At 44.1% G+C, this 21019-nt stretch overlaps 1 protein-coding gene across 3 annotated transcripts in view; it reads right to left on the bottom strand.

The window, feature by feature from the left end:
* Positions 1-18614, bottom strand: part of PRKCB (protein kinase C beta) — a 383605-nt gene extending 364991 nt beyond the window's left edge. For 2 of the 3 annotated variants that reach the window (XM_032243352.1, XM_032243351.1), the window contains exons 1-2: positions 18198-18608; positions 17143-17174 (exon numbers count right to left, since the gene is read on the bottom strand). In XM_032243352.1, coding sequence (XP_032099243.1) covers positions 17143-17174; positions 18198-18370 — 205 coding nt within the window. In that variant the 5' untranslated portion in view covers positions 18371-18608. Of the gene's footprint in view, positions 1-17142; positions 17175-18197 lie in introns of all 3 variants that reach the window. The other variant, XM_032243353.1, reaches the window with a different exon arrangement.
* Between the last annotated feature and the right edge of the window lie 2405 nt (positions 18615-21019).

Raw genomic sequence — 21019 nt, 5'->3', positions numbered from 1 at the left:
CTATTTCCTCCTTTATTTCTGGGGTGGGCTTGTGATTTGCTTTCACTAGGGAATATGGCAGAAGTGATGTTATGCATGTTCTGAGCCTTGGCGTCAAGAAGCCCTGAAGCCCTTGCTCACGCCCAGAGAATGCACCCATCAACACGTGACCATGCTCAGGCTAGCTCACTAGAAGATGAAAGAAGACCTGAAGACAGGCTCCAGTTGTCCTAGACATCCCCACTGAGGCCCCAGGCAGGTAAATGAGCCCAGCCAAGAACAGCCAATCCCTGCCCAGACCAGACAGACCACCCAGCTGGGCCCAGCCCAAATTACTGATCCACAGAAACTAAAACTAAATAAAAGAGTGGTTACTTTAAACCACTAAGCTTTGAGATTATATGCTATCCAACAATAGATAATTGATTTGTTGTATATTCAGTCAAATATCTGGAAGTAAAACCAACAAAGGATCCTTCTATATGACAAGTCGGCTTAGAAGAGAACTAACCTAGCCTCAGAGAGAGGTGCTTGGAATGTCCACAGGTGATATGGTTTGGCTGTGTCCTCGCCCAGATCTCATCTTGAACCGTAGCTCTCTCATAATCCCCATGTGTCATGAGAAGGACCTGGCCAGAGGTAATGGAATCATGGGAGTGGGTTTTCTGGTGCTGTTCTTGTGATAGTGAATAAGTCTCACAAGATGATGGTTTCATAAAGGGCAGTTCCCCTGCCCATGTTCTCTTGCCTGCTGCTGTGTAAGAAGTGCCTTGGTCTTCCTTCGCCTTCTGCCATGAATGTGAGGCCTCCTCAGCCATGCTGAACTGTGAGTCAATTAAACCTCTTTCCTTTATAAATTACCCAGTCTCAGGTATATACCTTATTAGCAGCGTGAGAATTGACTAATACAACAGGCAACCAGAGAGGCAAGAATTCTGACTGACTGAAAAACTGGAAAGTCTGACAAGAACCAGATTGTTCTAATAACCAAAAACAAGAAGAGTGCTTCTTTATTTCACTTTTAGGAACACAAATAGACCTCACTCTTTCCCTACTATATTTAATAAGATAGAGACATCTAGAGTTTTGCATCGTGTTTTACCAGTCAAATGAGAGATAACACTAGATATATCATCACAAAGAAAGTCAAATGAAGTTATGGCTTTGGAGACTGAAGCAAGATTTACTGAGTTCACCAAAACCTATATTCTTTTCCTCCAGGACACAGAGGTAGTCAACACATCCCAGCACTCCCTGCAGTTGGTTGTCTCTTTGCCTGAGTTCTGGAAAATAGACTGTGAGCAGAAGTGATGTGAGTTCCTTCCCCAGCTGAAGTGGTTGTGAAATGAGTATGCTTTCTTGATTTCCCTTTCCCCCTCCAATGGCCCAATGGGGAGGACCCTGGGGCCCTGCGTGATTCTGTGGAAGATATCCTGACCAGGACCACCTGCACTGGTTAGTGACATGAGTGAGAAATAAACCCCCTTCTGTCAAAGTCACAGACACTTCAAGGTTTGTCTGTTACAGCAGCTTTAATCGATTCTTACTAATACAGAATTTTTGAAATTTAAGCTCTAAAAATAGTTTGTGGGCTCAAGTTTTCCTGGTATTTACAGAGCTAAACTATTGGGTGGAAAAACTGTCAGAATGCCCTGGCTTCCTTGTTGAACAGTCTGGAACCGATGGGCAACATTGAAACAGGAAGCAGATGTTCCCTGAAGAAGGCAAACGGCACCATTCCCCAATGGGTGACTCCAGAAGGTGTCTGTCTCCCATACGGATTTCACTTCCTCTATGCAAAACTAAAAAAGTCCCAGCTAACATTTCTCAGGCTCAGCCTCAGTAACTTAAAGCTCTGTGCTTTTTAAATTTTTTAACAGAAAAGTGGGCATAAGTCAATGAAGTTGCATAACAGAAAAGTGGGCATAAGTTCAGGAACAGATGAAAGTAATCGTAGGTGATAGAGGTTAGGATAGTGATTACTCCTGAAGGATCTGGTGGATAGGGATTGTGAGATGCTTCTGGGGGTGTCAGAATGTTCTGCTTCTTGATCTGAATGCCAATTCTTCTTATAAACTCCCAAAAAATTGAAGTAGAGGGAATATTTCCATACTCATTATCCAAGTCTATCACACCAAAGCCAAACAAAAACACAAAAAGAGAAGGAAATTATAGACCAATATCCTTGATGAACATAGATACAAAAATCCTCAACAAAATATTAGCAAACCAAATTAAAGAACACATTAAAAGAATTATTCACCATGATCAAGTGGGATTTCTCCCTGGGATGCAAGGATGGTTCAACATATAGAAATAAATAAATGTGATACCCATGTTAACAAAATAAAAGATAAAAATTATATGATCATCCCAATAGATGCACGGAAAAAAAAGCATCTCAAAAAAAAACTGTAACACTCTTTCATGAAAAAAGCACTCAGCAGATTAAGGTATAAATGAAATGTACTCAACACAATAAAAACTATGGCCTCTATTATGACAGACCCATAGCTAACATCCTTCTCAACACTGAAAAGTTGAAAGCCTTTCCTCTAAGATCAGGAAGCCCACTCTCATCACTTCTTTTCAATAGAGTACTGGAAGTCCTAGCTAGAGTAATTAGGAAAGAGAAAGAATAAAAGGCATCCTAATAGGAAAAGAGGAAGTGAAATTGTCTCTATTTGTTGTAAGGTGATCTTATACACAGAAAACCCTAAAGAATCCACCAAAGAAAACCTGTTAGAACTTATCAACAAATACAGTAAAGTTGCAGGATACAAAACAAACATACAATCAGTAGGGTTTCTATATTAGCATATCTAATTATTCTAATTTTCTGTACTAGCATATCCAATAACAAACTACCAGACCAGAAAATTAAAAAAACAAACTCATTTACAACAGCAACAACAAAAAAAAATTACTTAGGTGTAAATTTAACCAGGGAGGTAAATGATCTGTATACTGAAAACTATAAAACACTGATAAAACAAACTGAGGGAAACACAAATAAATGAAAAGATATCCTGTGTTCCTGGACCAGACAAATTAATATTGTGAAAATGTCCATGCTATCCAAAGCAATCTACAAATTCAATGCAATCCGTATCAAAATTCCAATGTCATTTTTCAAAGAAACAGAAAAAACAACCTCTAAGTTTATAAGGGACCATGAAAGACCCTAAATAGCCAAGACAATCTTGAGCAAAAAGAACAAAGCTGGAGGCACACACTCCTTGATTTCAAAATACATTATAAAGCAACTGTAATCAAAACAGCATGATGCTAGCATAAAAACCGACAACGAACCAAGATAGAAAGCCCAGAAATAAACCCCCACATTTATAGCCAACTGATTTTTTATGAAGGTACCAAAAACACACAGTGAGGGAAAGGACAATCTCCTCAGTAAATGGTGTTGGGAAAACTGGATACCCGCATGCAGAAGAATGAAATTAAACCCTTATCTTACACACCACATACACAATCAACTCAAAATTGATTAAAGACAAGATTTGAAACTATAAAACCGCTGGAGAAAAACACAGGGGAAAAGCTCCATGACATTGATTTGGGCAATTATTTAGCAAAAGCAAAAGGAGACAAATGAGAGGGCCTCAAACTGAAAGCTTCTTCACAGCAAAGGAAACAATTAGCAAAGTGAAGAGACAGCCCACAGAATGGAAAAAATATTTGCAACCCTATATCTGATAAGAAGTTAATATCAAAAATATACAAAGAACTCAAACAACTCAATAGCAAGAAAACAAATAACCTGATTTAAGAATGAGATCTGAACAGATATTACTCAAAAGGAGACACACAAACAGCCAATAGGTACATGAAAAAATGTTCAGCATACTAAGCACTAGGGAAATGCAAATTAAAACCACAGAGAGATATCCCCTCACACCTGTTAGAATGGCTTTAATCAAAAAGATTTTTTAAAATAACATGTTGGAGAAGATATAGAGAAAAGGGACTCACACACTGTTGGTGGGAATGTAAGTTAGTGTGGCCTTATGAAAACCTGTACCAAAAGTTTCTCAGAAAACCAAAAATAGAACTACCACCGGGCATAATGGCACTCGCCTGTAATCCCAGCACTTTGGGAAGCCAAGGTGGGTGGATTACTTGAGGTCAGGAGTTTGAGATCAGCCTCACCAACATGGCAAAACCCTGTCTCTACCAAAACTACAAAATTAGCCCAGCGTGGTGGTTCATGCCTGTAATCCCAGCTACTTGGGAGGCTGAGGCAGGAGAATCTCTTGAACCCGAGAGGCGGAGGTTGCAGCGGGCCGAGATCGTGCCATTACACTCCAGCCTGGGCAACAAGAGCAAAACTCAGTCTCAAATTTAAAAAATTAAAAAACTACCATACAATCTAGTAGTCCGACTTTTATGTATATATTTGAAGCAACTGAAATCAATATGTCAAAGAATATGTGCATTCCCATGTTTGTGGCAGCACTATTTAAAATAGCAAAGAGATGGAATCGAACTAAGTGTTCAACAGAGAATATGAATAAAGAAAATATGGTATATACAGACAATAGAATCCTACCCAGACTTAAAAGAAGGAAATTCTATCATTTGTGACAATATCGATGAATCTGAGGACATTATGCTAAGTAAGATAAGCCAGACACAGAGAGACAAATACAGCATGATCTCATTTATGTGTGGAATCTAACAAAGTTGAAGTCACAGAAGCAGAGTAGAAGGATGGTTACCAGAATCTGGGGTGGAGGGAGAGAGTTGTTGATCATAGGATACAAAGTTTCAGATAGGCAGGGGGAGTAGGTTTTGAGATCTATTGCACAGGAAAGTAATATAGTCAATAATAAACATATCATATATTTCAAGTAACTAAGTAAATTTCAAATGTCTCGCCATAAAAAATAAGTAAACAAGCTGATGAGTATGTTAATTAGCTTGAATTAACCATGCTACATTGTATACATGTATCAAAACATCACACTGTACCCCCAATAAATTATGATTTGTCAATTGAAAATAATATGAATAATAGGGTTTTAAAAAAAAAAAAAAAAGCTAGACACCAAAAGATGAATACCCAACTAAAGTAGAAAGAAGTTTGTCTCTACTCTTATGTCAATCCTGTTTCCCTAAGTGTACTGTTTGGCTCAGAAAGAATTATCAATACCCTCAGTCATACCTTTTGCCACAAAATTTACCCAGATAACCATCAAAAAAAAAAATCCATGCTCACACACACACACACACACAAATCCAAATGACTATCAAATCTTCATTTGCAGCACTGACTAAACTCTGAAGAATGGTCTCTACCTTTAGAGGGGGATAGAAGATCTTCAATACAGGGTCATTCCATAAAAATCACTGCCCTGACTATCCCAACAAAACATGCAGCCGTCCTGCAAACTTCACCCTCCACCTTCACCCACACTATCTGCCAGCTTCTTCAACCCAAAGAGCATATAAACACTCCACCCAAAGGGCGAAGGGAACCCAAATTTAGAAGGGTGAAATGGTCACAAATCTATTTAAAGTTGAAATGCTACCAATACATTTTTTAAATGAGGTCAGCCAATGGGGCTATCACAGATTGCAATTCAACTTTCTGAGGTTGCCCCCACAAAGTAAAGCGTCACAAGCCAAGAAAGGGTTTCTCAGAAAGCACTGTGTTCACCCATGCTCAAATCACCTCTCTGGCCCCAGCCAAGCATTTCTCTCTCAGATCCACTGTAAGGTGCAGCTAATGCTATTGACCACGACATGGATGCACGTCCATTCTTGCATCATCTCCTTGATTCAAGAGCATTCGTCTTGCCTCCACAACAGGATTATAAACTCAGTAAGGACGAGGACAGTGCCCAGTCCTAGGAAGAACAGAAGAAATAGCTGCCATTTGTCAAGTGCTTACTGTAGGTAGGGTGCTAAGAAACACTTCACATAAACTATTATTATTTCCTTCTAGATATGAAAAAACAGAAACTCAAAGAGGTTAAGTAACTTGCTCAAGGTTCCACAGCAAGAAGTCAACATTTAAACCGGAGCCTTTCTTTCTCCAAAACACAAACCCTTCACCACCATGTGCAGCATGTGCTCAATAAACACATACCCACTGGGTGACAGCAGCGGAGAGGGAGAGGGAGTGGGAGGATGCCTTTCAGAGGAAAATTCATTTCTACGGCCCTCCGCATCTAAGGATGCAGTAGAGGGAGATATCCCTATTGTTAGAACCATAAAAATAACCTAGTAACCACCCTCAAAATAGAACAATCAACAATATGACTGACGTGAAATTCCAAATATCTCTTGAGGGTGTGAAAAATAGCAACAGCCCCTAGGTGCTCCGGTAAGGCACCCCCACTGCTTCTAAATGGCCATTTCAGTTTCTTCTGCCTGATTTCCAACCCTGAAGTCCTGGAATTTCAGAATTTGAGTCATGGCAAGTATTGTTGCCAAAGGCACCTCATGCTCCTCTTTTTCAAACATTTGGCCATTTCACTCACCCCCACACAGCCCACTTTAAAACAGTGACAACAACCACTTCCTAGTCACTACACTGCCTTCACAGGGGCCAACCCCTCTGATGTGACGTTCGTCTCCCACCCGCTCCTCCCTCCCTCACACCCTCTTCTTCCTGTTCCCTGCCTGTGCCCTATTCTCTCTCCTATCTCAACTGCTTTGTCCTGTCCTGTACCTGAAACATCCTCCCCTGCCCTCATCCCCTTGTCAATCTGGGAACTCCCACTCCTGCTGTAAGACTGTTCCCAAATGTCACCTCCTCTGTGGAATCTTCACCGGTCCGAGGAGGAGTAGGGATGCCATCCAAAGTGTTTTTACATCCTTGGTGTAGCACTTTACATTATGTCTCAGAACTAATTGGCCATGTGCTGTTCTCCCTTTAAAAGACCAGGAGGATCTTTAAGGGTGAGGAAAGTGTCTTATTTCTCTTCAAAGCCCATATGGCACCCTGACATTATACAATACATTTGTTCTATGTTATTTATTTATCACTGTTCTTCTACTAGAATGTAAATTCTATGAAGTCAGGGATGCTATTTTGTTCACTGTTCTAGCTGTAATGCCTAGAACAGTACCTGATATGTAGTAGGCACTCAACAAATATGTATTAAATGAATGGATAGATGGATGGATGGATGGAAGAACGGCTGGCTGGATGGCTGGATGGATGGGTGGATGGCTGGATGGATGGGTGGATGGATGGATGGATGGGTGGGTGGATGGATGGATAGATAAAGGCAGGATCACGTTTTACCCACCCAAAGGTCACGAAGACATGGAGAAACAGAGCCAGGATTTAAAATCAGGTCAGACTTTAGCCCAAACTCTCAAGCCCAATTTGATACTCCCTCTCTAGAGGCCCAAAGTCTGATCTCTGGGAAGTAGCAAGATGAAAGAAAAAAGAAAGCTAGAATTCACCCCAGGAACATGGTTATGGTTGAACTAGTGATCTTGCATATCTTGAACCAGTTAATTTTCACCTACTTAGCCAGTTCCAGGACCCAACAGGACTGTATCAGAGCCCTCTGGCCTGGGTTTGAGTTCCCCTCCTGACTCTGTAGGGCAACTTTCTGCATGTGGGCTGAAGGGGAAGGAGATACCCAGGAGACACAAACAAGCAGGACAAATGGCAATTAAAAGGTAATAACAACCATGGTGATGATTAACAGCTTAGCACTTCCGAATAAAAGCTGCCATCTCACCAGACCCTGCCCTTGCTGTGCCTCTCAACCCTCTGGAACACTGAGCATCCTTACAACACGAAAAATTTCCACAAAAGACACTAAACTTTCATTTCCTATTCACAAGGAGGGAGAGCCAGTACAGAATCAAGCCTGGGGTAGAACAGAGCCAGGTTAAACATTAGGTAAAAGTATGCCCCCTGACCCCCAAAAAAAGTTGGTTTATAGGTAGAAACTAAAGTATTTTTATTTTCTCATAATTCCCCATAGTTCCTTTTAATAAAAAATAAAGAATATTCAACAGATATCTACGAAGTGCCCAGATTCGTGTTAGAGTGATATTAAAGATATATTAACACCGAGACTTTTTCCTTAATGAAATCAGAAAGACCGCCTTGACAAAAGACCTTTCTCTATATGTGAGTCAACATATTATTAAACTACTTAAAAGGTACCTTCCGAACAAGAGAAAATACTGCCTAAGCCAAAGGGATGAACAGTTGTAATATATCAGAGATGGACACAGGGTGAGGACAGTATTTGGGCGGCAATGTGAGTAATCTTGTGCCCCTGAAAACTGAATTTCAGCTCAAATTGCCTCTCACTGAAATGCTGCACTCTCTCTTTTTATTTGTTTTCAATCTGTTGGCCCAGACTTGCTCCTCCACCTCGGAAATTGTCTGATTTTTCTTCTTTAGAACAGCCACGTCAAACTACAAACCCTGAACAAAAAGGAAGTTAGCTCATTATCTGAGTTATTAACTAAGAAGAGATGAAGTTCTCTGTCAGACTGGGAAAGAAGCCATCTTAAGGTAACAGGCGAGTTCAACCAAATGCTGACTCATCTTACTTGTAGCCATGATCCAAATAAATATTTAAGGTTTCTCCACAGAATGTTACAAAGATAAGTCTCCTGCATGTATTTTGTTTTTTTAATTGAGATAGGGTCTCAGTAATTTGCCCAGGCTGGTCTCGAACTCCTGGCCTCAAGCAATCCTCTTGCCTCCGCCTTCCGGAGTGCTGGGATTACAGGCATAAGCCCTGCCCTCAGTCCTGTTGCATATATTATCCAGGGTATGGGCAGTTTTACAATACAGATTTTTAGCTCTAGTTCCTTGACAACTCAGACTTTCCCCAATTACCTCAGAAAATGAGAATGAGAAGTTGGGCTTTTTTTTTTTTTAAGTTTCCAGACCACTGACTGCATCCCCAACCATTACATAGGTTAGCTTCCCATTATACATTCTCCTAGTACCCAGTCCATTTTTTTCAAAGTACTTAACAAAAATGAAATTAAATATGGGTGCACGGATCTGTAGAACGTCTTATCTCCCCCCACTACGGCGTAAGCTCCATGACAATAGAAATCTTCTCAATCTCATTCACCATTGTATTCCAGCACCTAAAATAGCTCCTGGCACATAGAACTTAATCAGTGAGGCGGGGAGTGGTGGCTCACTCCTGTAATACCAGCAGTTTGGGAGGCTGAGGTGGGCAGATCACTTGAGGTCAGGAGTTCAAGACCAGCCTGGCCAGCATGGTGAAACCCTGTCTCTACTAAAAATACAAAAGTTAGCTGGGTGTGGTGGCACGCGCCTGTAATCCCAGCTACTTGGTAGGCTGAGGCAGGAGAATCACTTGAACCTGGAAGGCAGAGGTTACAGTGAACCAAGTTCATGCCACTGCACTCCAGCCTGAACCGAAAAAGAAAAAAAGAAGAACTTTCAGAGGGAGAATGGAAGGATGGGTGAATGGATGGACAAATGGATAAGTGGAAAAATGGATGGATGGAGACAGACATGGATGAATGAATAAATGAATGTATGTAGTGAACAGACGAATTTCTTACTGGATTTTCAAGCAGCCATCACACCTCCAAATGCCATATGTAAACACTGTGGATGTTGTATTCTCTGTAAACAGGCTAACATTCTATCTATGGAATTTCATACAATTTCAGTGGGGAGATTGGATGAATGAAGTCAAAGAATTCACGACCTTAGAGCAAATGCCAGAACATAAGGGACTTACCTTTGAAAGCATCAATCAGAGACGATGAACTTTTCAGCAGATCCCGCTAGCTACCCAAGAACTAATTGGACTGCATAGTTAAAAGACCAGAACATAGGTTTTAAATTATACTTAGTAATTTAATTACCTGTATCTGAAAGGTACCAAAAAAAGATGCACATTGTGAAAATTATGACATATTGATCTACTTACTTATACCTGTGTGTATACACATGTGTGGGTGTGGTGTGTGTGTGATAGAAACAGAGAGACAGAGACAGAAGGATAAGCAGAGACAGAGAAGAGAGTGATCCCAACAGTGCAAATGTGTATAGAACTATTTTCAAACCTTCAGTTAATCTTTTGACCCATTGTCTCCTATATCTTTCTTATTGGCCTAGATACACTATAAGCATGCTGCATCTGGTTGTGGGCAGTGTCTGGAGTATCATTAGTGTTCGGAAATAATATATTTTTATACACCGTGGAATACTATGCAGCCATAAAAAATGATGAGTTCGTGTCCTTTGTAGGGACTTGGATGAACCTGGAAACCATCATTCTCAGCAAACTGACACAAGAACAGAAAGTCAAACACCGCATGTCCTCACTCATAGGTGGGTGTTGAACAATGAGAACATGTGGACTCAGGGAGGGGAGCATCACACACTGGGGGCAGTTGGGAGGGGATAGGGGAGAGACAGCAGGGGGGGGGGGGGGAGGGGAGAGTAGGGAGGGATAACATGGGGAGAAATGCCAGATATAGTATGCACCTAAAGTTAAATAAATAAATTTTTTTAAAAAAATTCAAGAACTCTATGGATCTTATCTCCAGAAAAAAGCACATACACAAAAACTTTTATGGTCAATTTTAGGGCATTATGGATTCTCTTAAATTCCATGCATCCCAAGATTATATGACACTCCCTGATAAGGAGTTCACAAAGTTTCAAGGTGTCATTTTGATATGGTAATTATAATGTGTAATATATATATAATATCTATAATAAATTATAATATGCTTATATATAAATAAATATTACAATAAATTATGTTTATATATATATATATAATATATAAAATTGTAATGTAAAAGAAAAATTATTTTCTGAGAATCTGTATGTCATATCAGCTGATTTTCAAAGGTCATATTTTCCATATTTACTTAGAAAGGCATTCTGTTGCCCAGTGATAAAGCTTCAGGCTCCTCCTGGGTGCTCTACACTAACAAATGAATTTGCTGTTGCCTCTCCAACAAATCAGCCCTCCTTTTTAAGACTCCACATTAACCCACTCAGAGATTCTTATTTCAATTGGGACATTGAGCCTGAAATCCCTCTTCAGGTGGAAAAAGAAGAAAAAAGCCAAATCATCAAACATGAAGTCAAAAACCTCTGCCTTTTATTCACATAGAAGCCCGCAGGATGCATTCTGAATAAGCTAAAAGGTGAGTGAAGCTTGGCTCACAGGTCTCTGGTGTCTGCTTCTGGGAAGAACGAGAAGTGAAACAATAGAAGTTACCTCTAAACTTGCAGCCTGACTTAGTGATTTTTTGAAAAAATGGCTTTCTTTATGATTTTACTAAGAAAATTCAACCTGAAGTCTATGGTGTCATAAGTTTCTAGGGAACACTGCGCAAAATAAAATTAACCTTTGATTCATTTTTTTTTTGTTATATAAATACAAACTCTTCTAATCTACATGTGCTAATTACACACTAAAATAAAGTTATATTTGATAGGGTTGATATTCATAAAAATAACAATGGTTAGATTCATGTCATGCTTTGGGGTTTTTTAAGAATAATTTCAACTAGAGGATTTAAAAACTTGTTTTCCAATCTACATGAGAAAAAGAAGAACTGACTTACTCATTATCATCATCAATTCTAGCTTTTCACAAAAAATAAAATTAACCTTTTATTTTTTATTGTATAAAAAAGTGCAACTCTTCTACATGTGTTAGTTACACACTAAAATAAATTTATATTTGATTTGATAGGGTTGATAGTGATGAAAACCACAATGGTTGGAGTCACGTCATGCTTTGGGGTTTTTTAAGAATAATTTCAATTAGAAGATTTAAAAACATGTTTTCTAATCTACAAAGAAAAGCCGACTTACTCATTATAATCATCAATTCTAGCTTTTCATAGAAAATTTGTGCACTGGGGTTTTTCTAGAGAGTCCATGGCAAGTTCAGGTCTTTCTCAGAAGGAAAGATAATGCTAACCAGGCCAGGGTCTCTGGGCCCGACACTGAACTGTGCACTCACAGTTACCCAATAACCAGGAAGAAATATACCCAAGAAGAAAAACTATCTAAGTACATGAAAGAGGCCTAGTCATCTAACAAGTTCCAGAATGAACTCTGTCTCACTTTGACAGTTTCCTACAGCTAATCAAGTAATACTGATGGTCTCACTTAGCGTCATTGATACTTAATGTGAATATTTCTCATGTACCACCTTAACCATAACCCTGTGAGTTAGGTACTATTATCCCCATTTTACAGACAAGGAGCCCAAGGTTGCTACTTGAGGATGGCTTGCCCAAGGTCACACAGGGAGTAAGTGGCAGATCAGAGATTCATATCCAGTTCTATTGGACTCCAACTCCATGCTATGAATTCTGAATCTCTGTATTTTATTGCCTCTCTATTTCTACCAAAGTCACTTTATTCACAAAAACAAACAAACAAAAAAACACTTTGGAGGCCAAAGCAGAATTTGACTCCTGGCTTGAGGCCAGGAGTTCAAGACCAGGCCACAGGCAGCAAAGCAAAACCTGCTATCTCTAAAAAAAAAAAAAAAAAGAAGAAAAAAAATTAATTAATTAAAAAATATATATTTGGCCAGTCTCAGTAGCTCACACCTGTAATTCTAGCACTGTGGGAGGCTGAGGGGGGTGGATCACCTGAGGTCAGGAGTTTGAGACCAGCCTAACCAACATGATGAAACCCCACCTCTACTAAAAATATAAAAATTAATCGAGCATGGTGGCTCATGCCTGTAGTCCCAGCTACTTGAGAGGCTGAGGCACGAGAATTGCTTGAACCTGGGAAGTGGAGGTTGCAGTGAGCTCAGATCACACCACTGCACTCCAGCCAGAGTGACAGAGTAAGACTCCATTCAAAAAAAAAAAAAAAAAAAAAAAAATTAGGCATGTTGACACACATCAGCAGTCCCTGCCATTCAGGAGATTCAGGCAGGAGAATTGCTTGAGCCCAGGAATTTGAGGCTGCAATAAGCTATGATCATGCCACTGCCCTCCAGCCTGGACCACACAGTGAGATTCTGTCTCTAAAAACAAAATAAAAAATAAAGCAATAAAGTATTTCTCTTTATCAAACTATATATAAAGTCTTCTTAGAGTAAGAGTCTCATTCTACAATTAATTACAATTAAAGCTCAAATGCGGGTCCTAAGTTCCTGTAAAGAATGCCACAGAGACAGCCAGCACAGTGGCTCACATCTATAATCCCAACACTTCGGGATGCCAAGGTGCGCGGATCTCCTGAGTTCAGGAATTCGAGACTAGTCTGGCCAACATGCTGAAACCCCATTGCTACCAAAAATACAAAAATTAGCCAGGTGTGGTGGTGGGTGCCTGCAATCCCAGCTACTCAGTAGGCTGAGGCAGAAGAATCACTTGAACCCCTAGAGATGGAGGTTACCGTGAGTCCAAATGGTGCCACTGCACTCCACCCTGGGCAACAGAGCGAGACTCCATCTTAAAAATAAATGGAAAAGAAAAAAAAAAAGAAGGCCATAGAGAGAAATCTGCCTTGCTTGTCAAAGGAGTACCACTTCTACTCTAGAATTTAGGCAATTTCACAAGAGGGATCTTCAGCCCCAGTTCCCTGTCATCAAATACATTCTTAAATTGCCTCCCAGAGAGTGGTTTTGTAAGAAATAGACAGAGTGGAAACAAAAAGGGAGAAATTATGTGGTAGTCAACCTAGAGGTTTGTCCTATCATCATACAAAGCAAGAAAATCTATTCTTAAGCTCCCCTGAGCACACAGAAATCCATAATTTCTCATGGTTTATGGGCTTTCCATCCTTCCTCTCCCAACCCATAGCAGTGTTCCCAATTTCCATGACAATATAACAAGCCATGAAGGGAACTCTCAATGGTTTCTTTGCCTTGAGATCATCCTACACATTTCCTACCGGAGTGGCAGAAACAATATCCTCTCTCTGCTTACAGTTTTGAAATGAAAATATCCCCTAAATAGTGGCTGCCTGAAATAAACACTACATTTCCCACATGCTCCCTTGCAGCAAGAGGTGGGTATATGGTTAAACCCTAGCTAATAAGATATAGGTAGAAGGATCTTGAGCAACTCCCACAAGTGACTCCGAGCATGTTCTATGTGCCCTTCTTTACGCCTTTCCTCCTTCCTGTTAGCTGAAGGAAGGGTGTGAGGATTGCAGAGTCTAGCATCCTTCTTGGACCATGAGACAACTGTAACTCCCCAGGGAGTGGACCAGAAAGCTGAAATGAACCTGAGGCTCTGGGCTCTGGGCTCTGGATTGCTGACTTAAGTGAGATCATAAAACCTTATGTGTTTTGTATAAACTGTTGACTCCATTGTAAGTGGATTCACTTTCAGAGGAAATATCTGGTACCAAGAACAATCAGATACTAAGAAACTCCTCTACAGTTCCAGAATTAGTCCCAGGCAATGCAGTGCCAGGGATAAATTTCCCTCCTTCCTATATGCCCCAATTCTAAACATCTTAATTTCAGGGACTGCCAATCTGCCCCTCCCCTCCCTCCTCCCTACTCCTGCCCAAATGGAATATGCCATCAAAGCAGCCACACAGAGTGACCAGATGTTCATGGCTGAATTTTGACTCTTACCTGGCAGCCAGTCCCATAGCAAAGCAACCCTGCAGAGCCAGTCTTTTCTTGTGCCAGCTGCCCCACCATTGGGGTAGTCTGGGGACAATCAGAAGAGCTGATATTTTCTGAGCTTACTCTGTGCCAAGCTCTGGTCCAAGCATCTTGGATATTGCAATGAGTTGCAGCTGCTCAGCAACACTAACGTACTGTTATTGTCCCTATTTTATAGGCAAGGAGGCTGAAATACAGAGAGGTTAAGTAATATGCCTGGGAAGTCTCAAAGCCAGGACTGAGACTGACAGGGACTTGCCTGGTAGCCTGTGCACATGCCCACTTCTCTACACTGCCTCTTAGTGGGGAGACAGGGAGCAGAAAAAGAAAATTTTTAAAATAGACAGTCCAGAAGGGCATAGTGGCTCACATCTGTAAACCCAACACTGGGAGGCTGAGGTGGGAGGACTGCTTGAAGCTAGGAGTTCAAGGCCAGACTAGGCAATATCACAAGGCCCCTTTGTTACAAGTTTGTTGTTGTTTTTTTTTTTAATTTGACAGGTGTGGTGGTGTGCACTTGTAGTCTCAGCTACTCAGGAGGCTGATGCAGGAGGATCACCTGATCCCATGAGTTTGAGGCTGCAGTGAACTCTGATCATAACACTGTGCTCCAGCCTGGGCAACAGAGTGCAACCCTGTCTTTAAACAAACAAACAAAAAAAAGACACTCCTATCTCTAAAGTGGCTATATATCATTACAACTTTAATTCTGCCTTTTTCTCATAACACCAGAAAATTCCTGTTATCTTCCAGACTTTGAGTTAAAGGATCTCCTATTTCAGATGTGTCATGCTTTGCACATTCCAAAGTGCCGTTCCCATCCATCAATAACAGCAGAGCAGGTGGCACAGAAGAGCCGTGGTAAAATGTTCAAAAATCGCCCCCGGCCTCAGCAAGAGACAAAGACTGAAACTGATTCATGCAAATGAAAGGCAACCTCAAAGAAGAAATTACACATTCCAGCACCAAGACACCACTGGCGTTTTGTTTGAGGGGTCAAAGTTCAAGAAAACAATCTAAACTTGTTTGCACCAGGGCCTAAGTTCTTGCCACTTAAAGAGGTTTGAGGAGTCCTCTGGTGTGGTGTGGAAGGTCCAAATCTTGGTAAGAGAGGCTGGGTAGGCTGGCAGGGCTCACTGAGCCCACTGAGGCCCTGATCTCAGAAGAGTAAGCATGAGTCTCAGAGGAGCACAGTGCCATGCTGCCAGCAAGCGAACATTCTGCACCACTGACAATGCTGCCTACACTCACTAGGGATCACTTTACTTTTCCCTGGAGGGTGGAGATACAGCCACAAAACTGTCAGTCAGTGCTAAATCACATGTCAGACTTCCACACTCAAATACTTCTTTTGATTTAAACCCAGCTCACCAAGGTGGTGGTCAGTTTGCCCCGAAAGATACAATACCCCAGGAATGTGCTGTTTCTTACCAAACTCAATCTCACCAAGCCTAAGAGTGAAAATTTAAATTTAAAAAGAAAGAAAACCATGCACACACAAACTTTCCAGATCAGAGGTCACAAATTTAAAAGCCTACAGGGCCCAAAAATGGGTGAAGTGGTCCTAACTGGGATCAACTGAGACAAAATGGTAAGGCTGTGCCCCATCTACGATAACGGCTCTCAGCTCCAAACGATTGTTTGCACACGAAAGTGAGACCATTTCTCAACAAAGTTAAAGTTGGAAATTAGGATGTATATGTGAAATCTCCCAGTCCTAAAATGTTGACATCAAATTTACAAAATGTTTAAGACACCCTAAGGGCTACACAGAGCTGTGGGTGACTTTTGGTCCTGGAACGCCAATTTGCAATCTGTCTTTTAGACATGAGCCCCAGAGACAGCGGTGGGGGGGAGGGGGCACCTTACACATAATCAAATCTCAAGCCACCACCAGCAGGTTTGATACCCCTGGTTAGAGTCCAGGATCTCAAGCCAGATGCAGGAACTCAGGTAACCAGTGCCCTGGAGACCTTTGTGTTTCTACCCAGAAGATAGAGAGTGTGATTTAAACCAGGATCTGAGAGACACCCCATCTAGAACTACTTCTTTCAGAGAGGAGGCCCATGGGACAAACACAGTCACCTTTCTAGGGGATGCACCATCTGCAGAGGAGCAGCAGCCACCTGCAGAGACCTCTGCAAGGCAGGGAGAGGCAGAACCTCCCTGGGTGTGATAAGGCAGGGACATGGGCAGAGAAAGGAGGAGGAACTGAGGAGGACAATTTCTCCCAGAAGCATCCCGGGAAGACACTTTCTCCCCCAGCAGAACTGATCATGTCAGGATCTCTTCAGGAGACAGCTTTGACTCTTCCAGAGCTGGGAAAGGAGGAAGGGTAGGTGCACTTCCTTGCCATGTAAGTCTCCCAGCTCCATCGGCCCCAATCACACACACACACCCCTTAAAAGGACCCTGTTGTGGTGAAGAATTCCTAGCCTGGGAGGTCACTCTGACCAACGTGATTCTTTCACTCTCTGCCTAACTCAGTCACTTCTATAAAGTCTTTTTCGCCCTCTCTTCCCACAAATAGCACCCCCAAAGCCCCAGAGCCTACCTTGGCACTGGAATCCCTGCTTCCCGAAGCCCCTGCAAAAGCAGAAGGAGGTGTATGTCAGGCAGCCCGGGGGGCCCAGCCTCCAGCTAGTTCCCCACAGAGTCACTCCCCTTCCTCCCCGCCGCTGTACCCCAGGTGCAACCTCGCAGCCACAGGCGGGTGCCCAAGACTCTTCCGCCTTTGTGGGGGTAGGTGGGAGCTCGGCTGTAACCCCCATCTCCCCTCACTCTGCAGAAGAGAGAAGGCTGCGACCACCAGGTGGCGGGATAGGGGCAACCATTTCCGTCGGGGTCGGGGCTGAGGGCAGGCGGGAGATCTGCCCATAGATGCCCCGAGCACCCTCAGAGGAAGAGAAGAGATGAAGACGCATTCAGAGGGAAGGCAAGAGTGACCCCGCCGCGGTGGTGTCCCCTGCGAGGGGGACTGGGAAGGAGGAAAGGACGCCCCAAGACTGGAGAGACGGGGGGGGGAAAGGGGGCCCGCAGTGATGTGAGAGGGGAGGACCGAGGAGTGGAAAGGGGAACCCAGGCCCTCGGGGAGGCTCAATGGGAGATAACACATGGCGCTGCCCGGAGGCACAGAAAAGAGGGAAAGGATATCCCATGCCCGCAGGGAGATAGAGAAGGACACCCAGGGCCCTGCCCTCCGGAAACAAGAGGTGGGGGCTAGGGCTCCTCGCGCCCGGAAGCAGGAGGAGAGACAGGGAACCCCAGGCCGGAGAGCACCCGAGGCGCTGCCCTCCAGGGCAGGCACAGACCCCGCGCGCTCCTAGCCAGGTGGAGCAAAGGCGCCCGCGACGCTGCCCCTGGGCGCTCTGGAGGTGCCTGGGAGCAGGAAAAGGCAGGAGGTGCCCCGCGGCGGCCCGTCTGGGACCGGAGTGAGGACAGGGCACCCGCAGGACAGTCCCTCCCGGAGTCCCCGGCAGCAGGGTCCGGAGCGGGGAGTCAGGGGACGCGGGGTCCCGGGGTGCGGAGGGCGCAAAGGGCGCGGAGAGGGGGTCCCCGGCGCGGCGCTGCCCTCGGGGGCCGGGGAAGGTGCCCTGCTCGCGCGCTCACCAGATGAAGTCGGTGCAGTGGCTGCAGAAGGTGGGCTGCTTGAAGAAGCGGGCGGTGAATTTGTGGTTCTTGACCTCGTGCACATTCTTCTGCCGGAGGGCGCCTTTGCGGGCGAAGCGCACGGTGCTCTCCTCGCCCTCACTCGGCGGCGGCCCCGCAGCCGGGTCAGCCATCTTGCGCGCGGGGAGCCGGAGCCGGAGAGGTACCGGCCCCGGGGCCGCGGGAGCGCGGGCTGTGGGCTGCGGGCTGCGGGCCGGGGAGGCGCGGGAGGCGGCGGCCGCTGCTGCACCCGGGGCCGCGGGCGCTTCCCCTGCGCCGGCTCTGGCGGCCGCGGCGCGCGGAGCCGGAGCTGTCACTCGCCCAGCTGCTGCCGCTCGTCCAGCTGCGCTTGGCACCGCTGGCCCCAGCTGCGGGGGAGGGAGGCGGAGCCCCTGGACGGCCCCGCCCTCCTCATTTGCATCGCGCCCAGGCCCCGCCCAGCGCCGCCAGCTGCTTTACATATCGGCGCCCCGGCGGCCTCCGGCCTCGCGGCGAAGTGTGCACAGCCGCAGCGCTGCAGCGCGGGGACTGTGGCCCGGGGTCGCCGAACCTGAGCCTCTCCCTTCGCCCCACCCCGTCCTCGGCCTCCGGGCCCGCGTTCAGGAGATGAGCCCCTTGGGTGCCCCCGGGAGGAGCGAGAGTGGAAGGACCTACGGGGCGAAGGGGAGGGAGTGGAAGGGGTGGGGCGCAGCGAATTCCACTCGGGCCTTTGCGGAGACTGGTACCCATCCACCCCCATCCATCCCATTGGTCATTCTGCACGCGTCTCCTGGAGGGATGGGCTCCCTCTGTCACTCATTAGGAAAGGCTTGTGGCCGCACACACTTACACACACATACACACACACGTTCTGCAGAGGTAGGGGAGGAGCGATCTTATATATCTCTAACTCCACCACAAAGAAGATTGTTGGCTTTGCTTGCTGCCTGCACGTTTGGAAAAGAACTCCCTACCTTGTGTCCATCCCCTCTGCAAAGGGTCTCCGTTTCCCCAGCTGTAAAATAGGGCTAATTGTGTCGGGAGGAAGGATTTCAGTAGATCAATATTTCTCCAAATTTCATTCATTTCTGACTCGTCTTCACAAATTCTGGTCATATTTGTGCACCAACTGGGGGGAAAAGAGCCTATCTCTTTTTATCTATTTGAGTTTGAATAGCAAGAGGTATCTATATTATTAAAATATCTCCAGGTGCCGTCATCTGTCCAAAGCATCTTCGACTGAAGTCATCTTTTATTTGCTAAGAGAGGAAATTAACAAATGTTAGAGAAGTGTTAAAGACATTAATATCCAACCGGGACTCTCTCCTTGATGGGATCTGAAGCTAACTGAAAGGGTAATAATTGTCTACATGCGTAATTCAGTGTTATTTAGCACCCTGTTCATGCATGAGGCCCAAACACACCCACTGCCACCATGTCCCCCACTCTGGGAGCACAGAGCTTCATTAGACCGTGAGCTGCTTCACCAGACCTAGGCTCTGTGAGAGCAAGCGGCTGTTCACCATCATGTTACCCAGCACCAAGCTCAGTGCCTGACACCTCCTAAGAGCCCAATAAATATTAGCTGATTGAGTGCATGGATGAACAAGTGAATGAATGAAGACTTAAAGGACAGCACTCCTTACTCCCTCTCACACCCACGAGGCGTTTAATAATAAATATCGAGTGATTGATGGGCGTCAGGTACTTGTGCTGTCTTATTTAGCCCCCACAACGGCCCTATGTAGGTCTGGTAACTTTCATTATGGATAAGGATAGCGAAGTTCAGAGTGATTAAGACACACCCACAGTCACACCGTTGCTGAATGGTGATTGGGCTGGCCTGACTACAAAGCATCCTGGTGACAAAGGGGTGAACCTGAGTAGCGGTGGATGAAGGAGGGCGGGCTGGAATTGCAAGAGCTCAGGTCCCACTATGACAGTTTTGCCTGGAAGCTGCTGAGTGGTAAGTCATTATTAGGTAGCATATCGAGAGTAAGGGCTGCAATAATAGAATGTCCCTCTCCTACATAGTAATTCAAAGGTAAAAAGGAAAAAATAGCATTACTTTTAAGGTTGACATGTTTGGAAAACTGGATGTGCCTGTCTATTATTAGTCCTTTAAGAGGGCCCACCACCTCCCAGGGAGGCTTGGGAAAACATCCCAGGAGACATTGCTGCTGAAGTAGATTTCCTTTGAACTGATGAGCTGGAAGCTCACAGCCCACATCCTGCCTTTTGAATGAAGTGCCCTGAATGACTTTGGTCTATAACAACAAACAGTACCTCATGGCGCCAGGGCCTGGGGATGCAAGGACTGTAGATGGAGAAGAGCCACTTGGTTCCTGAAGACATTGCACCAACTGAGGATGAGAAATGTGGTTCCCATAGGACCCAGATTCCTGTAGGTCAGGGGTCTCAAACTGGTGGCTCCAGATACTCTTTTTTTTATTAAGCTAACCTTGTATGTTTTATTTTTTTTATTTTTTTAGTTCACGTGTCATAGAATTTTACCTAAATATCCAGATTCTGACTTCTCTAGGAAAAAAAGATATAACTAAATGAAACCTGCATTCCTGCATTCATTCATACATTTGGTCTTTCAATTAACAAATGCTTACTGAGCACCTATTATGTGCTGTTCCAGATACTGTTAAATAAACCAGACAAAGGTCCCTGCCCTCATGGAGCTTATAGTCTAATGGGGAAGGGGGAGTAATAACCTAACCAACTAACAAATCCATGCCAGGTGGTGTATAATAGAATGTTTCTAAAGAAAAATAAAGCATTATTATAAAGACCAC

Source organism: Sapajus apella, unplaced genomic scaffold (genome assembly GCF_009761245.1).
Source record: "Sapajus apella isolate SASKATOON/1434 unplaced genomic scaffold, GSC_monkey_1.0 scaffold51, whole genome shotgun sequence".
Taxonomy (NCBI): Eukaryota; Metazoa; Chordata; class Mammalia; order Primates; family Cebidae; genus Sapajus; species Sapajus apella.
This window is presented reverse-complemented; position numbering and strand designations above follow the sequence as displayed.